The sequence below is a fragment of the Plodia interpunctella genome, chromosome 30 (assembly GCF_027563975.2).
Source record: "Plodia interpunctella isolate USDA-ARS_2022_Savannah chromosome 30, ilPloInte3.2, whole genome shotgun sequence".
In the NCBI taxonomy this organism is placed as follows: domain Eukaryota; kingdom Metazoa; phylum Arthropoda; class Insecta; order Lepidoptera; family Pyralidae; genus Plodia; species Plodia interpunctella.
In genome coordinates this window covers 1352521-1368937 of record NC_071323.1, presented here as the reverse complement: position 1 = coordinate 1368937, position 16417 = coordinate 1352521, and the positions used below count along the sequence as shown (strand labels likewise).

Here is a 16417-nt window from a genome sequence, read left to right as displayed (position 1 = left end):
AAGCCACGTAGGATCACGACTGACACCTTCACACTTCATAATAAATCTCCCATCTTTGACAGATTGGTACATATGTAGATAATATTATTTATAAGAATAAGAATGTCTTTATGTGCATTGAATGTACAAACAGTTTTAATTTATATTACGCATTCTTTACTAATTTCAATTTTATTCGATTACTGGTAACTCGGAAAACAAATAGGGCCTTCCTTCATTGCCCCAGGTCAGCAGACCTCGAAATCCGTCCGTATTTCTCACTGACCTGCAGACGACACCCGATAAAATACGAGATATATACAAACATCAAACATAATTTCGTTGAAAACTTGTTTGGACATTAGTTACGCTAGTGCAACCGGATCGGTCGACGTCGAAGGACGTGCGTTAAGGAAAAATGTTGTAAAAAAAAACTATAATTGTTGTGTTCGCGGCTGTGATATTTGTTTTAAAAAGGAATTACTTTTTTTTAATTTCAAGTGAATAAGAAGGCAAAGGTAATGATAAATTCAAATTATGTGCTTAAAGGTAGGCTAAATACCTATGTTATTTTGTGGAAAACCTGTATAGGTTGTTACCTACCTACCTATAGGTAGATAATAACCTATACAGGTTTTCAACAATACAACAGGAAAATATTATATTTAAATAGGTTTCTATTCGCACGAATTGTGGTTATTACATAGATCTACTTATAATGCTATTCGATATATTTCAAATACATATTTTTTTCGTTAGATTTGTTTGTAATTTAACTGTTGTTAATTTGAATTGTGTTTACAAAGATTAGGGTATTTGCCTACATAATACTTTAAATATGTAATCAATGTTTATTGTTGACCTCTGGTCTAGGTGTCATGGCCGACTACCTAATTTTAATTAATCTATAAAATATGTACACAAAGCTGTATTTTGCCGTGGCTAATATATAAAAAAGTAGAATCAAAAAGTAGCCTAAGTCACTGTCCAGCTCTCCAACTATCTCCCTCCACACCAAAAAACCCCACAATCCAATGCAATTTTGACGTATATGAAGAATAAACTAACGAACACAATTTCTCATACATTGGTATGAATTGATGATGATAAATGTATTATACCTATACAGGTTTCAAACGCAACTTCCTAAAGACTACTTGGGTAAAATAAAAAAATAAAAAGCAACTTTTATTCTACGGACATAGGTAGCGCGAAAAGGCCTAAACCGTTCTCACTCGACTTTTCGTGTAATCACAATCTAATTTGCAATTCTACACAACTTAACTCTATGTAATAGCCAAGCATTACGAGACAGTGCAGTAGCGTTTTGTTTGTAGCAGAATCGAACATAGAGGATCACACAACATCGACTAACGTTTTATAGAATCGACCATTTTTGTATTTAGACATACGTTTAGACAAAAGTCGTAGAACAAAAGTCAAAAATGTTAGTCTTTATGTACCGCCTTTGGAAGGTTATGCGTTAGATACTACTTAGTAATCGTGTATACAAATTAGCGGGGAAAAGCTAGCATGAAGTAATAAAAAAATCAAACTGAAAAAATCTGGCAAAAGTGAAAAAATCAAACTTGTAAGTCAATAATTTTTTGAACAACTAAACATAATATATGGACGCAATGCCATACTTACTCTGTTATCCATAAAAACGTTAACCTTTACCCCTTTAATAATAAAAACGTTATCCTCTGATTAGCCTTGCAATTGTTATTCTCTCCTATTGTCTCGTTCCTTCAATGTGGAGATACCGAAAAGAGAGAGAGGGACAACACAAAGAAAAACTACTCCCAAGGCTCGGAATGAATCGGAGAGCAAAATTTTTATTAATAAAGCGGTTAGAGTATAAAATAATATTGGTACATATTTAAGGTTAAAGCATACTTTATGCATAAGTACCTACCTAACTGAGGTACATATGTTTTGTCTTTAAACGTCAATGTCAAGTATTAGTTACTGCGACTTACTTAGCTTTAACTTTTTTTATTATTAACAGGGTTAGCTATAGATAAAAAAAAAGTTCACTCGTGGACCAAAACGACCAGCTAATTAAATATAAATTTTAGGCACGTTTACTTACTAAAAATAAGATAACTGGTTCGTATCGCATCTTGAGTATACTGTCCATGGGCAAGGGTATTGACCTAAAGTACCTTGGTGTTTGAACGTTACAGCCCCCACGTTTAGATTAAAGATTTTATACCTATACGTTTTTCGAGCTTTTAATGTTACCAGAGAGATCTAAAATATGTCCGTGCATTAAACCGTTGAGAAGATCGATCCTGGGTGCACCATCAGGTCATGTTTATGAGAATAATGCATTGTCATCCAAACTAAACGTGTGTTCAAAATTTCAATTCGAACGGTCGAAGAATTCTCCATCAAAATTGAAATTAAAAAATTGCTTCCGAACCACAGATATAAGAACATTACATTTGTAATGTGTAAAAGTTGCAACTGTGACCCGAACATACACACATACATTGCAAGCACAGAGTCTGTGATGTGTTTGTGAAATAGTTGTCTCAATATCAGTGAAAACTATATCAAAATCCGTCGCGTGTTTAAAAGATGAAAGCTGGAATAGTTCTCATCGTTGTAAGCAATTTTTTCCAAGCGATCTTTGGAGAAATTGATAAACAGATGTTGCCCGGGACTTCGCTCCCGTGGGAATTTTGAGATAAAATATAGCCTATAGCAATCTTGGATAATGTACCTTTCTAATGGTGAAGGAATTTTTGAAATCGGTTCGGTAGTTTCGGATATTACCCGCCTCAAACGTACAAACTCACACATGCTTATCTCTTTATAATAATAGTATAGATTTCCAGTAAGTAGTATCTAATGAGGATTAAACTGAAGGTCGCAAGTAAAATCTGAGCATTAAAAGCAATTAATAATTGGGGATTTACCGTTGTTGGAAAATCCATCTGAGCTGTTGACCTTTCGAATTGGCTATTCTCATCTCATTCAGTCAATTCAGACACTTTTGTCTAATGTCAAAAAATTGTCTTATTTTATATGGCGCTTGTGTTGTGATTGTGACAGTGATGTATTGTGACGTCACGGAATTTTTAAATCAAAAAGCATTTGTAATATACTTTAATGTAATGTAATATACCAAAATATTATATAAAAATAATAAAACTCGTAATTATTAAAGGTAATCAATTAAATTGACATTTATCGAATTATCGTATTTGATTATTTAAATACCTTCGTACATTACATTTTTTACCCAGACAAATAGCCAATTATACCAACCACTAAATCTACTTCATTCTTCTTCTTGACCCTATCCCACTCATGTGGGGTCGGCACAGTATGTAAGTTCCTTCCATTTCGTTCTGTCATTTGCCATATCCACTGACACTCCTCTCCTGTTCATACTATCCTTGACACACTCCATCCATTTCTTCTCAGGACTTCCTCTATTCCTGGAACCCTTTACGTCCATCTTTAATGCCCTTTGAATGACGTGATTTTCATCTCTTCTTAAATATCTACTTCATTGAAATTTATATATTCTCCTTCATAGTCATATTCCTCATGGCTGAGGCTCGTGGTCATTACGTGGAATGATACTCACAACGACTTTGTTGGCACTATTAATGGAGCGATTTGCCATTGCCTTCTCCATTTCATACACAAATTAATAATCAATCAGTGTGCAGGTTTCCTCACGATGCTTCCCTACCTACATGAGTCAGATTGGTATACTCATATTGGGTTGGTCATGTAGCACGTAGGATTCGAACCTGGGACCTATCGGTCCACAAGCTGGTGTCTTAACCAATACACCACCATCGCTTCAACATGTTTATGATATCGAATGACCAAACGAAAAACTTTTAATAAAAGATCGATATTTTCAGATGTACAGACTGGTCCTATTCCTGGTGGCATCTGCTTGGTGCCAGCAGAACCCTGGCGGTGGAGACCTAGAATCAGTGCTGCAGTCCATATTCGGGAATCCCACTTCCACGTCGGCTAGCCCTATCACCAACCCGGCTGTGCCGTCCGGCCTACTCGGTGATAAGAAGGGCGAGTCCTCCACACTTGTGCCGGGAATACAAACCAGCGATGATCGTGAGTCAGTCTTTTGAAGTGAAAACTTCTTTAGCGGCGTTGTACACTTTTTGTGATGGGTAGAAATGTTAAACTCGCGTCAGGACGCGTGACCCTGATCGAAAATTCGTAAGATGTCCAAAATGCACAACGTTAATGGGTATTCAAGTGTTCACTTCTGCAATTAGTTGTAAAGTAAGTGTGTAAGACCTTGAGGTCTTACACACTTAACAGAAACTGGAACACCATTTTTAAATAGACACACAAACATAAATATTATTCCATGGCTAGAAGTATTGTATAATCTGTGACAATATACCAAATCTATACAAATATTATTAATGCGAAAGTCTGTCTGTTCACTCTTCTTCTTGACCTCATCCCACTCATGTGGGGTCGGCACAGTATGTAAGTTCTTCCATTTCGTTCTGTCATTCGCCATATCCATTGATACTCCTTTCCTGTTCATACTATCCTTGACACACTCCATCCAATTCTTCTTAGGTCTTCCTCTATACACCTGGAACCCTTTACTTCCATCTGTCTGTTCACTATCACCGTCTAAATCTTCTTCACCGATCTTGATGAAATTTGGTATCCATATAGTTAAAGGATCCCATTCGAAAACGTCTATTGTTACATCGTTAAAACAATAACAACAAAAATTGTGAAAAAAACATGTCGCTTGTTGTTTTTGTATAAGTATTCATTGTGCAATTTGTGCAATGTTGCCAGAGGACACGACGTGCACGACAGAGAAGGGGGATGCTGGCGAGTGCGTCCGGTACTACCTGTGTAACGTTCAGAACAATACCGTCATCACTGATGGTGTAGGAATCATCGACATACGGTAATCTACATTTACACGAATCTACACTACACTAAGCTTCTACTTCTACGCTATCTACATTTCACTAATCTAAACTTCTACACTATCTGCACTAAACTGATCTAAACTTCTACACTATCTGCACTAAACTGATCTAAACTTCTACACTATCTACACTAAACTGATCTAAACTTCTACACTATCTGCACTAAACTGATCTAAACTTCTACACTATCTGCACTAAACTGATCTAAACTTCTACACTATCTGCACTAAACTGATCTAAACTTCTACACTATCTACACTAAACTGATCTAAACTTCTACACTATCTGCACTAAACTGATCTAAACTTCTACACTATCTACACTAATATAACCTTCTAAATTGTATACACTAAATACATCGAAACTTTTACACTATCTGCACTAAACTGATCTTAACTTCTACACTATCAACACTAAACTGATCTATACTTCTACACTATCAACACTAAACTGATCTATACTTCTACACTATCAACACTAAACTGATCTATACTTCTACACTATCAACACTAAACTGATCTAAACTTCTACACTATCAACACTAAACTGATCTATACTTCTACACTATCAACACTAAACTGATCTAAACTTCTACACTATCAACACTAAACTGATCTATACTTCTACACTATCAACACTAAACTGATCTATACTTCTACACTATCAACACTAAACTGATCTATACTTCTACACTATCAACACTAAACTGATCTAAACTTCTACACTATCAACACTAAACTGATCTATACTTCTACACTATCAACACTAAACTGATCTAAACTTCTACACTATCAACACTAAACTGATCTATACTTCTACACTATCAACACTAAACTGATCTAAACTTCTACACTATCAACACTAAACTGATCTATACTTCTACACTATCAACACTAAACTGATCTAAACTTCTACACTATCAACACTAAACTGATCTATACTTCTACACTATCAACACTAAACTGATCTAAACTTCTACACTATCAACACTAAACTGATCTATACTTCTACACTATCAACACTAAACTGATCTATACTTCTACACTATCAACACTAAACTGATCTATACTTCTACACTATCAACACTAAACTGATCTATACTTCTACACTATCAACACTAAACTGATCTATACTTCTACACTATCAACACTAAACTGATCTATACTTCTACACTATCAACACTAAACTGATCTATACTTCTACACTATCAACACTAAACTGATCTAAACTTCTACACTATCAACACTAAACTGATCTATACTTCTACACTATCAACACTAAACTGATCTATACTTCTACACTATCAACACTAAACTGATCTATACTTCTACACTATCAACACTAAACTGATCTATACTTCTACACTATCAACACTAAACTGATCTATACTTCTACACTATCAACACTAAACTGATCTATACTTCTACACTATCAACACTAAACTGATCTATACTTCTACACTATCAACACTAAACTGATCTAAACTTCTACACTATCAACACTAAACTGATCTATACTTCTACACTATCAACACTAAACTGATCTAAACTTATACACTATCAACACTAAACTGATCTATACTTCTACACTATCAACACTAAACTGATCTAAACTTCTACACTATCAACACTAAACTGATCTATACTTCTACACTATCAACACTAAACTGATCTATACTTCTACACTATCAACACTAAACTGATCTAAACTTATACACTATCAACACTAAACTGATCTATACTTCTACACTATCAACACTAAACTGATCTAAACTTATACACTATCAACACTAAACTGATCTATACTTCTACACTATCAACACTAAACTGATCTAAACTTCTACACTATCAACACTAAACTGATCTATACTTCTACACTATCAACACTAAACTGATCTAAACTTCTACACTATCAACACTAAACTGATCTATACTTCTACACTATCAACACTAAACTGATCTATACTTCTACACTATCAACACTAAACTGATCTATACTTCTACACTATCAACACTAAACTGATCTATACTTCTACACTATCAACACTAAACTGATCTAAACTTCTACAATATCAACACTAAACTGATCTAAACTTCTACACTATCAACACTAAACTGATCTATACTTCTACACTATCAACACTAAACTGATCTATACTTCTACACTATCAACACTAAACTGATCTATACTTCTACACTATCAACACTAAACTGATCTATACTTCTACACTATCAACACTAAACTGATCTATACTTCTACACTATCAACACTAAACTGATCTATACTTCTACACTATCAACACTAAACTGATCTATACTTCTACACTATCAACACTAAACTGATCTATACTTCTACACTATCAACACTAAACTGATCTATACTTCTACACTATCAACACTAAACTGATCTAAACTTCTACAATATCAACACTAAACTGATCTAAACTTCTACACTATCAACACTAAACTGATCTATACTTCTACACTATCAACACTAAACTGATCTAAACTTCTACACTATCAACACTAAACTGATCTATACTTCTACACTATCAACACTAAACTGATCTATACTTCTACACTATCTGCACTAAACTGATCTAAACTTCTACACTATCTGCACTAAACTGATCTAAACTTCTACACTATCAACACTAAACTGATCTATACTTCTACACTATCAACACTAAACTGATCTAAACTTCTACACTATCTGCACTAAACTGATCTAAACTTCTACACTATCTGCACTAAACTGATCTAAACTTCTACACTATCTGCACTAAACTGATCTAAACTTCTACACTATCTACACTAAACTGATCTAAACTTCTACACTATCTACAACATACGCTATAAATACTATTTCTAGATTATTTTAATTAGGTAACTCCACTAAACTTCTTACTCTCAAAGTTCAACTTGTTCTACACGTTATCACTGTTCTATCGTTATCATTGTATACGACTTAAAATCTTAGTGGCTTTTTATAAACTTTCGCCAATTATGCTACTATACACGCTGCTATACATACGTATTTTGCTATTCAAATTAAATCTATACATATAAATTAGTTGTATACATTTGAAACTATAAGTACTAGTACTCGTATAAAGTTGAACTATTAAAGAATATACCTATATCAAATTAATTTAAATCCTACAAATCCTACTATAAATGCGAAAGTTTATGAGGATGTATGTTGTGTATGTTTGTTACTCTTTCACGCGTAAACTGGACGGATTGTTATGAAATTTGGTACACGGGTGGAATATAACCTGGAATAATATATAGGGTAGTTTTTATCTCGAAATTTCCACTGGAGCGAAGCCCTCAGGCGCAGCTAGTAATATATTTTGCAGGGTCCGCGACGGTCCGTGCCCGTCCTACTTGGACGCCTGCTGTCTTGTCGATGACAAGAGACCAGCAGAAGATCCTATCACACCCAAACCACCTAAACAAGAAGAGGTAAGACAGATATATATATATATATATATATCTATATAGATAGATATATAGATAGGTGAATTCTGTATTGCACCATTAACAAAGGAATCATAGGTAAAAAAAAGGGTAGGTAGACAAACCAGCAATGTATACCGAATCCGCCAAAGTTTGGCGAACTGTTCGACGACAGCGTGGAGCCGGCATTAAAGTCGTTAGCCTTACGTCATCATTCGTAATCGCCTTTAAGGAAAACCAAACATGTTATGTGCAAATACGAGACAGGGTCATATTTATTCATTCATAAGTACACAAAACAGTAAGTTAGGTAGGTACATATGCACATAAAATATATGAAAATTACATAGCATTTACGAATTAACCAAACTGACCAACAATATGTGTACATAACATGTTAAACTTTGCTCACATCAAAATACAAAGTGAAAACAACACAAATAAACATATAAGGAAAAAGGGGAATACAATACAAAAACAGCAATTTAATCTATTATAACATTACGGCACTTCCTTTTGAATGACATTAGTATAATAAAATATACTTACATACAACAAAATATACCTGTCTAATAAAACTGGAACTGGTGTCAGTCTGGCCTGGGATTATTAACAGGATAAATAATTATTTAACCTGTTCAGGTGGTTCACAGAGCGTTTCGGCCGCTGCGGCCGCGCTGTCATTCATTACTAATTGTTCAAATTTTAACAAAGACAAGAATCAGTTTCATTATGTATCAGAATTTAATATAATTAATCTGTACTGTGGTAATGTAAATTTTATGAAATGATTCCTCCCTCAAGAAAATTGATGGAACGTAATGAGTTAATTGACAAATCAACTTGGGGCAAAAATACATTTTTTGTATGTTTGTTTGTTTGAACGCGATAACTTTCGAACCGTTGTTGGTCTGATTTTGAGGAAATTTAAAAAATATGTAGGATCTGTCAATAGAATTTTTAAGTTCGTGGAGCAACAAAATCGGGTCATTTTTGAAATGTTCACAATTTTAATAAAAATTTATTATGTTCGCGAGGTCTTAAGTTCACGCGACGAACAATCATTTTATTCAAAAGAAAACACGCAAATTAACAAGTCTAAGTTAAACATTGCAAATATATATTACGTTCGACTTAAAACGAGTTTACAAATGACAAACAACGGCAGACTGGTTTTGTCTGTCATAACTTCTTTCTTTGTACTTTTTTGGTTTTCATAACGATCATAATCATAAATTTTGTGTGGCGGTTACGCTCTAAAATGGGAATATCCACTCCATTCAAAACTTTAAGGTTATTTTTTACGTAGCTGGGTGAGAGAAAAAAGGGAAATGAAGTTATTGAATTAAGTACCTACTTATCTATACTAATATTATAAATCAGAAAAGATTTGTATTTTAGTTTATTTGTTTGTAACGATTAAACTCAAAAATTACTAGGCAGATTTTGATGATATTCGGCACAGAGATACCTAGGTGAAACCTTCAGCAGTAACATAGGCTACTCTACTTTTTATTATGGTTTTACCCGAGTGACGCCGGGGCGAGCGGCTAGTCATGTGTTACACGATTGTTGAAAAATAGTCAAATTGAAGTAAAAAAAATAAAAATAAATAATTTGAATTTGAATTCAAATCATTATTCAAATTGGGTTATCAAACAAAATGAGAAAAAACTATGTATCTCATTGCAGATACGCGCAGGTTGTGGTTGGAGGAACCCCAACGGAGTCGGGTTCCGTACCACGGGAGACACGGAGGGGGAGTCCAAGTTCGGGGAGTTCCCGTGGATGGTCGCCATTTTGAAGTGAGATAAATACTTATTTACACTTTCGTTAACATTTTATGATATAGTATATACAGGGTTACTGGTATCTAACGCATAACCTTCCAAGGACGCATAAGGTACATAGAGACTAACATCTTTTGTTCTACGACTTTTGTTTAAACATAATAAATACAATTGCGATTCCGCTATATATATATATATTGTGTGACAATTTTCAATAATTTTATTGGGAATACAACTTTTATTTTATTTATTCTTTCAAATTTTGAAATTTTTAATAATGATGTAAATTCGTCCTCCTAATTTTTAATATATGTATAAGACCTATATTTGTTAATTGACGTCCTTGGAGAAAAGGCCGCGGTGAAGTTTGTTGCGCCGCTTCTTCTTCACCCGCGCTTTGGAAGCCGCCGGTAGACTTAGTTTAAGTAATTTTTTTGACGTCAATAAGTGATGTATATCATCCTAAATTGAATAAAGAATTTTGAATTTGAATTTGAGTTACTAACAATTTATGACACTTGGTCAAGAAATAAAACTTTTATTGTTTACTAGCTGATGCCCGCGACTTCGTTCGCGTGGCCGATCAACTTTTGGTAAGGAGTCAAAATTATTAGAGAAATTTAACCGTATAGACACAGCGTAACGATATCTATACAGAAGATGCTCATCAGACTTAAAAATGTTTGTTAACGCGTCACGCGACGCTTCTTCAAGTGTTCCAGATCTTCGACTTTCATACTTCAACAGGAAATGCTCATCAGGCTGAACAACTATTGTTAAGGCATAATTTCTATACATATTTTCTATAGTTCAGCTGTACTATCATAGTACTCTATCAGGTGTTCCAGTTTTCAAAACCATTTATACCCTATATGTTGCCCAGGCTTCATAGCTATATAACATAAAAGTTTCATTCGAATCCGTCCACTAGATCCGGAGATTGGCGTGTAGACATACAGACAGACAGATTTTATTTCAAATTATTACTCTATTGCTATGACTCTATCGCCTAATTTTGTTTTTATGTAAATATATTTAATGTACAGATTGTTTTTTCTACTGTTTCTATATGTATAGATTATGCTTATATTATCAAAAATCAGAATCAAACAACACAACTGCTCATAATTATATTTTCATTCAAAAAATTCAAAATTCTTCAATTGATATCGGATGACATACATACATGCATATCACATATTGACGTAAAAAAAAAATACTTTTAAACTAAGTACTTATTCTACGGCCGACCAAAGTGCAGCTGTAAAAACACAAAATTTTTTACGTTCACCCAGGATCGAACCGGTGAATGACCAGGAGCCGGACGGTCAGAAACTGAATGTGTACGTTGGTGGAGGCTCCCTCATCCATCCATCAGTGGTGCTCACGGCTGGGCACTACGTCGCCACAGATAAGAGGTTAAGTATATTTTCTATTCATTTAAAAAAAACACAATAAGAAAAAAAAATGTGGTTTCAAGAAAACCACGAAAATCTTATTGATGCTTTATTTTATATAATTATTTTTTTACTATGACGATGATCATAAACATTGAACAGACATCAAAAATATTTTCATTAATTGTGTTCCTAAATAAAAATGTTTTCTTTTTAATTATAGCCGACTAGATGTTGCCCGGGGCTTCGCTCCTGTGAGAATTTTGAGATAAAATATAACCCTTTAGCAGTCTGGCATAATGCACCTTTGTAATGGTGAAAGAATTTTTGACATCGGTTCAGTAGTTTCGGAGATTACCTCAAACAAACAAACTCACAAACACTTACCTCTTTATAATAATAATAAAAAAGAATGTTGCTAATAATATTTGTGACACGATGAGGCATTGGAACGAACACGAACGGATTTGGCACGAACAGGCATGAGGATCGTATGTAATATATGTATGTAAATTGATATAACAACAACCCCCCGAATGACATGATGATAAAATGTGGTGAAAACCCAGTATAAAATATATAAATAAACGCAATTTAAAATATTTAAAAATGTTATCAATTAGGTTGCGCGTGCGCGCCGGAGAGTGGGACACGCAGACTACGAAAGAGATATATCCGTATCAGGACAGAGACGTGCAGAAGGTGGAGATACACAAGGACTTCAACAAGGGTAAATCTCACTATTTCATTCTCTCTAATCCGAATTTGGTCTTACGTCTTTGACGTCGCCCCGAAGCCTAGCCGAGCGGACGGAGGAGCGGGATCTGTTGCTGAAGATTTGGCAGTGATTTTAGGACCGACGGATGACAAACCTGTGGTTTTATTGTGAAGGCTTTGTATACTTTAGTCGTCACAAATCTAATGTATGTTCATCTATGTCATTGTCATTCGTCCTAATTAACTAATATTATAAATGCGAAAGTAAGTTTGTTTGTTATCCCTTCAAGGGCTACCATGAACTTTTACAGAACGATTCCAATGCAACTCAGTTCAATTTAGGCACCTAAAATGAATCGTATTCATAGAAAAAATTAAGTCGACGGTACGAATTTGCGATGCAGTTCAGTTTAGGTCGTAAAGTGGATCGCGTTAAGAGATGACGGTAAGCCCCCAATCTTTCAGTATTCCGCTTTCGCAGAGAAATTCCCGAAAGACCTCCGGCAAAAGTTAGTAGTATATTAGTTTGTCGATATCGGTGGCGCAGTGGTGAAGTGCTTGCCTCTGAACCGAGGGGTCCCGGGTTCGATCCCCGGTCGGGTCATGATGGAAAATGATCTTTTTCTGATTGGCCCGGGTCTTGGATGTTTATCTATATGTGTATTTGTTAGAAAATATAGTATCGTTGAGTTGGTATCCCTTAACACAAGTCTCGAACTTACTTTGGGGCTAGCTCAAATTATATGATTTGTCCTAATATATTTATTTATTTACTATAACATTGTATCCACGACAGGCAATTTATTCTACGACATAGCGGTGTTATTCCTGTCGAAGCCTATGGATTTGGCGCCGAATGTGGGTGTGGCGTGCCTGCCGCCGGCCAGGGAGCGGGCGCGCGCCGGCGCACGCTGCCTCGCCTCCGGCTGGGGCAAGGACAAATTCGGCAAAGATGGACGATACCAAGTCATACTTAAAAAGGTATTTTATTCCACTAAAAACCATGTGAAACAAATAATTTATACGACTATGTATATCTTTGAGTGCGTGATAGTGTCTACTATAGTACAGTCAAAGACTCGCTGCCCGCGGGGCCATAAAACTTAAGTGCGCTAGATAGATAGATAGATCCTTTCATCAGCACTCGATCACGATCATAATATGTTTCAGTATACCTTTTGACCATGTACTTTATTGTGTACTTACATTGTTATATTACTGATAAAAAAAATATACATAAATTTATATTTAAAAAATGGTAAGCCCTTCTGGCATAATAGGGACCAACACTGTTTGAATGAGTTTCTTTCGGCATTTCTTCTCAGCAGTGGTCGTTCCGAAATGCTAGTAGTTTGTAGCTTTGGTAAACATCATTTAATTTAGAATATGACGTGAAAAAGTGCCTGTAAGGGCCTAATTTCTGAATAAATTATTTAATTTGATTTATTTGATAGATAAAACATTTATTTGTAAAACAACAACACTATACACAACCAGACTAAAAACACAAAATAAAACGCTGTATTCACAAAGCACAATTGAGCAAGTGTACTGTGTTGCAGCAATACAAAAAGGCCCATCTCAGTACACATATCACCCAGAGGGGCGATACACTGATTTTCAGATGAGACCTGAATCAATGTGCGAACGGTGTGTGTGTATATTAACAGTGAAGAAGGAGCTATAACTACGATTGATACATTACTTATACAATAAACATTGACTGTAGCTACATACACGTACCCAACATAATAAATAAAGAAAGAAGTCTAATTGGAGGTGGTATATTGTTCCAACACTTCGTCGCCTGGTATCGGAAGCTGCCCCTAAACTGCAACCGTTCTGGGTCGATATACCAGCAAAGGAGGACGACAAGGCTAGGGCGCTAGGGCGAGGGGCATGCGATGAGTCACTTATCAATAACCGTATATCGATCCCTAAGTGCGCTTGCGCACGGTACTTTTTCACAACATAAATATCGACATAATGCTTGCGTCGCGCGTGGTGCATCACTATGCCTGCTGTAAGGCCCGCAAGTGCGACAGAGAACGCGACAGGCGGCGTCTCGCTTTATGGCTCTGCGGGCAGCAAGTCTTTGACTGTACTATAGCATTAATATCAGAACTAAAACTATACATATGAATTAGGTAACTTAATCTTAAATTTATCTACCTATAGAGAGAAAGAAACTATCCTATTGAATGTAAGAAAGATATTTATGGTGAGAAATGGCGAGAATCAAATAAATTGGAATTAGAATAAAATCGAGCACACTACAGTTTTGACGTTAAATATGTGGCGTTTTAAGTAAATGGGTACCACTGGGCAGATTCTAGATTCAGAGATATTTGAGATTTTGTGGGAAAAGTTGGAAAAAATAGGCATTTTGCGTTTTTAATGCAACATGTAAAGGGCTAGGTTTTCATACAATAAACGTCTCTAAATCAATCATACAATTATATATTTAGTAACTAGAACTCTAAGTAATTGCAGTTTAAACTTTGTTTGCTAACAATTTGATTTTCGTAACTTTGAATTGTGAATAAAGTTAATTATTTTTTAATTCCATACGATCAACCAACTATTTAAATATCTGAATACAGCCTTAACTCAATACCACTCAAGTTGTACCTAAACACTTGGAACGCCATAAATAATGACAAACAAACTTTTAAACTGTAAAAATTCCATGACTTCCAGATTGAATTGCCAGTTGTGGACCGCAACACCTGCCAAGATCGTCTGCGTAAGACTCGTCTGGGCCGTCATTTTGAACTACACACGTCTTTCATGTGCGCGGGAGGCGGTCCCGGCAAGGACACGTGCAAGGGAGACGGAGGATCGCCATTAGTGTGCCCTATCGAGGTATTGTTGTCTCATTCATAGAAATAGAAATAAATTTATTCATAGCATACAAAATATACATCACAGAAAATGAAAAAAGAAATAATATTACAAAGATTTTAAATGTGCTACAAAAGGACTCAGCTTGAGTAGTGACGTTGATTTTCAGTGATACCAAACAAAATGGCACTAACACAAAAGTATTTACGATTATTTATTTATTTTATTATTTATTTTATTTTATCCAAATAATAATGTCATTCTTTTACTTATTTCCCTCTATGTATTTGATGTTATGAATTTCATCAAAATATTTAACATTCGAGACAAAAATACGAGTATGTGTATTTTTGTCCCGATTGTTAGAGATTCCCCAATAGTCATAAGAAACTGATACCTAAAGTATAACTGAGGCGGTGCTCAGCGCAATGTCCAAGAGCATTTTAAGCATGACCTGATGGTGGACCCAGGAACGGCTCCCGAAGAGGAAACTCAACGGTTTGCTGCACGGACATGATTTTTGTCACACACAGAATGTGATTAAGATCTCTCTGACAACAATAAAAGCTTGTGTCACAAGTGTAATTTTTGTAAAAAAAAACTTATGACAAATCGCGTCACTTTTCCCAGTTCGAGACGGAACGCTACTCTCAAGCCGGTATTGTGGCTTGGGGCATCGGCTGCGGCGAAGACGGGACCCCGGGCGTCTACGTCGACGTAGGCAACCTCAGAAACTGGATCGACGACAAAGTGGCCGGCCAGGGCTACGATCCTAAAGTGTACACTTATTGAGATTAAAAATGAGATTAATAAACTTTTTTTTTGTATCAGCTTTTGCGTTTTGATTTGGCTCACATGATCTATGTTTCGTTCTAGCAAATTATCCTATCCTATTTACTGTTAACTTCGTGACCAGCAGGAGTTAGATGGCGAAATAAGAACTCAGTATTTACTTTTTGTACTATACTGCGATAGGTACAAAATTGAGACGAACAAGCGTAAATAGCTCAAAATTAAGAATAGCTGGCGCCATCTATGAAATGAATAATTAACTAATTGTAGTGACATCTGTTAGTTTATCTTAAAAGTATTATAATATAGATTATTGATATCTGTTCAAGCTAAAACCACTAGCTATTTCGGTAATTTAAGAAATGTATTAATGTTGTGTTAGCTATTTTTGAGTTACGTAATAGTTGTGTTAGCTATTTTCGAGATATGTCATAATTATGTTAGCTAATCCAGAGTTATGTTATAGTTGTGTTATCTAT

General features: G+C 35.2%; 1 protein-coding gene across 1 annotated transcript; it reads left to right on the top strand.

The window, feature by feature from the left end:
• The first annotated feature begins 336 nt into the window (after positions 1-336).
• LOC128682606 (uncharacterized protein) lies at positions 337-15977 on the top strand. Its single transcript, XM_053767424.1, has 10 exons — positions 337-497; positions 3870-4083; positions 4798-4912; positions 8299-8404; positions 10091-10203; positions 11484-11606; positions 12209-12315; positions 13099-13283; positions 15003-15167; positions 15777-15977. The coding sequence occupies exons 2-10, from the start codon at positions 3870-3872 to the stop codon at positions 15936-15938; spliced, it is 1290 nt and encodes a 429-aa protein (XP_053623399.1). The 5' UTR covers positions 337-497; the 3' UTR covers positions 15939-15977.
• Positions 15978-16417: the final 440 nt, after the last annotated feature.

Excerpts from the sequence above, each read along its gene's own strand:
- LOC128682606 (XM_053767424.1), top strand. The coding sequence starts at position 3,870 with ATGTACAGACTGGTCCTATTCCTGGTGGCATCTGCTTGGTGCCAGCAG. Across the intron at positions 10,204-11,483 it reads TGGATGGTCGCCATTTTGAA|GATCGAACCGGTGAATGACC; the intron begins GTGAGATAAATA and ends ACGTTCACCCAG. Across the intron at positions 15,168-15,776 it reads CATTAGTGTGCCCTATCGAG|TTCGAGACGGAACGCTACTC; the intron begins GTATTGTTGTCT and ends CACTTTTCCCAG.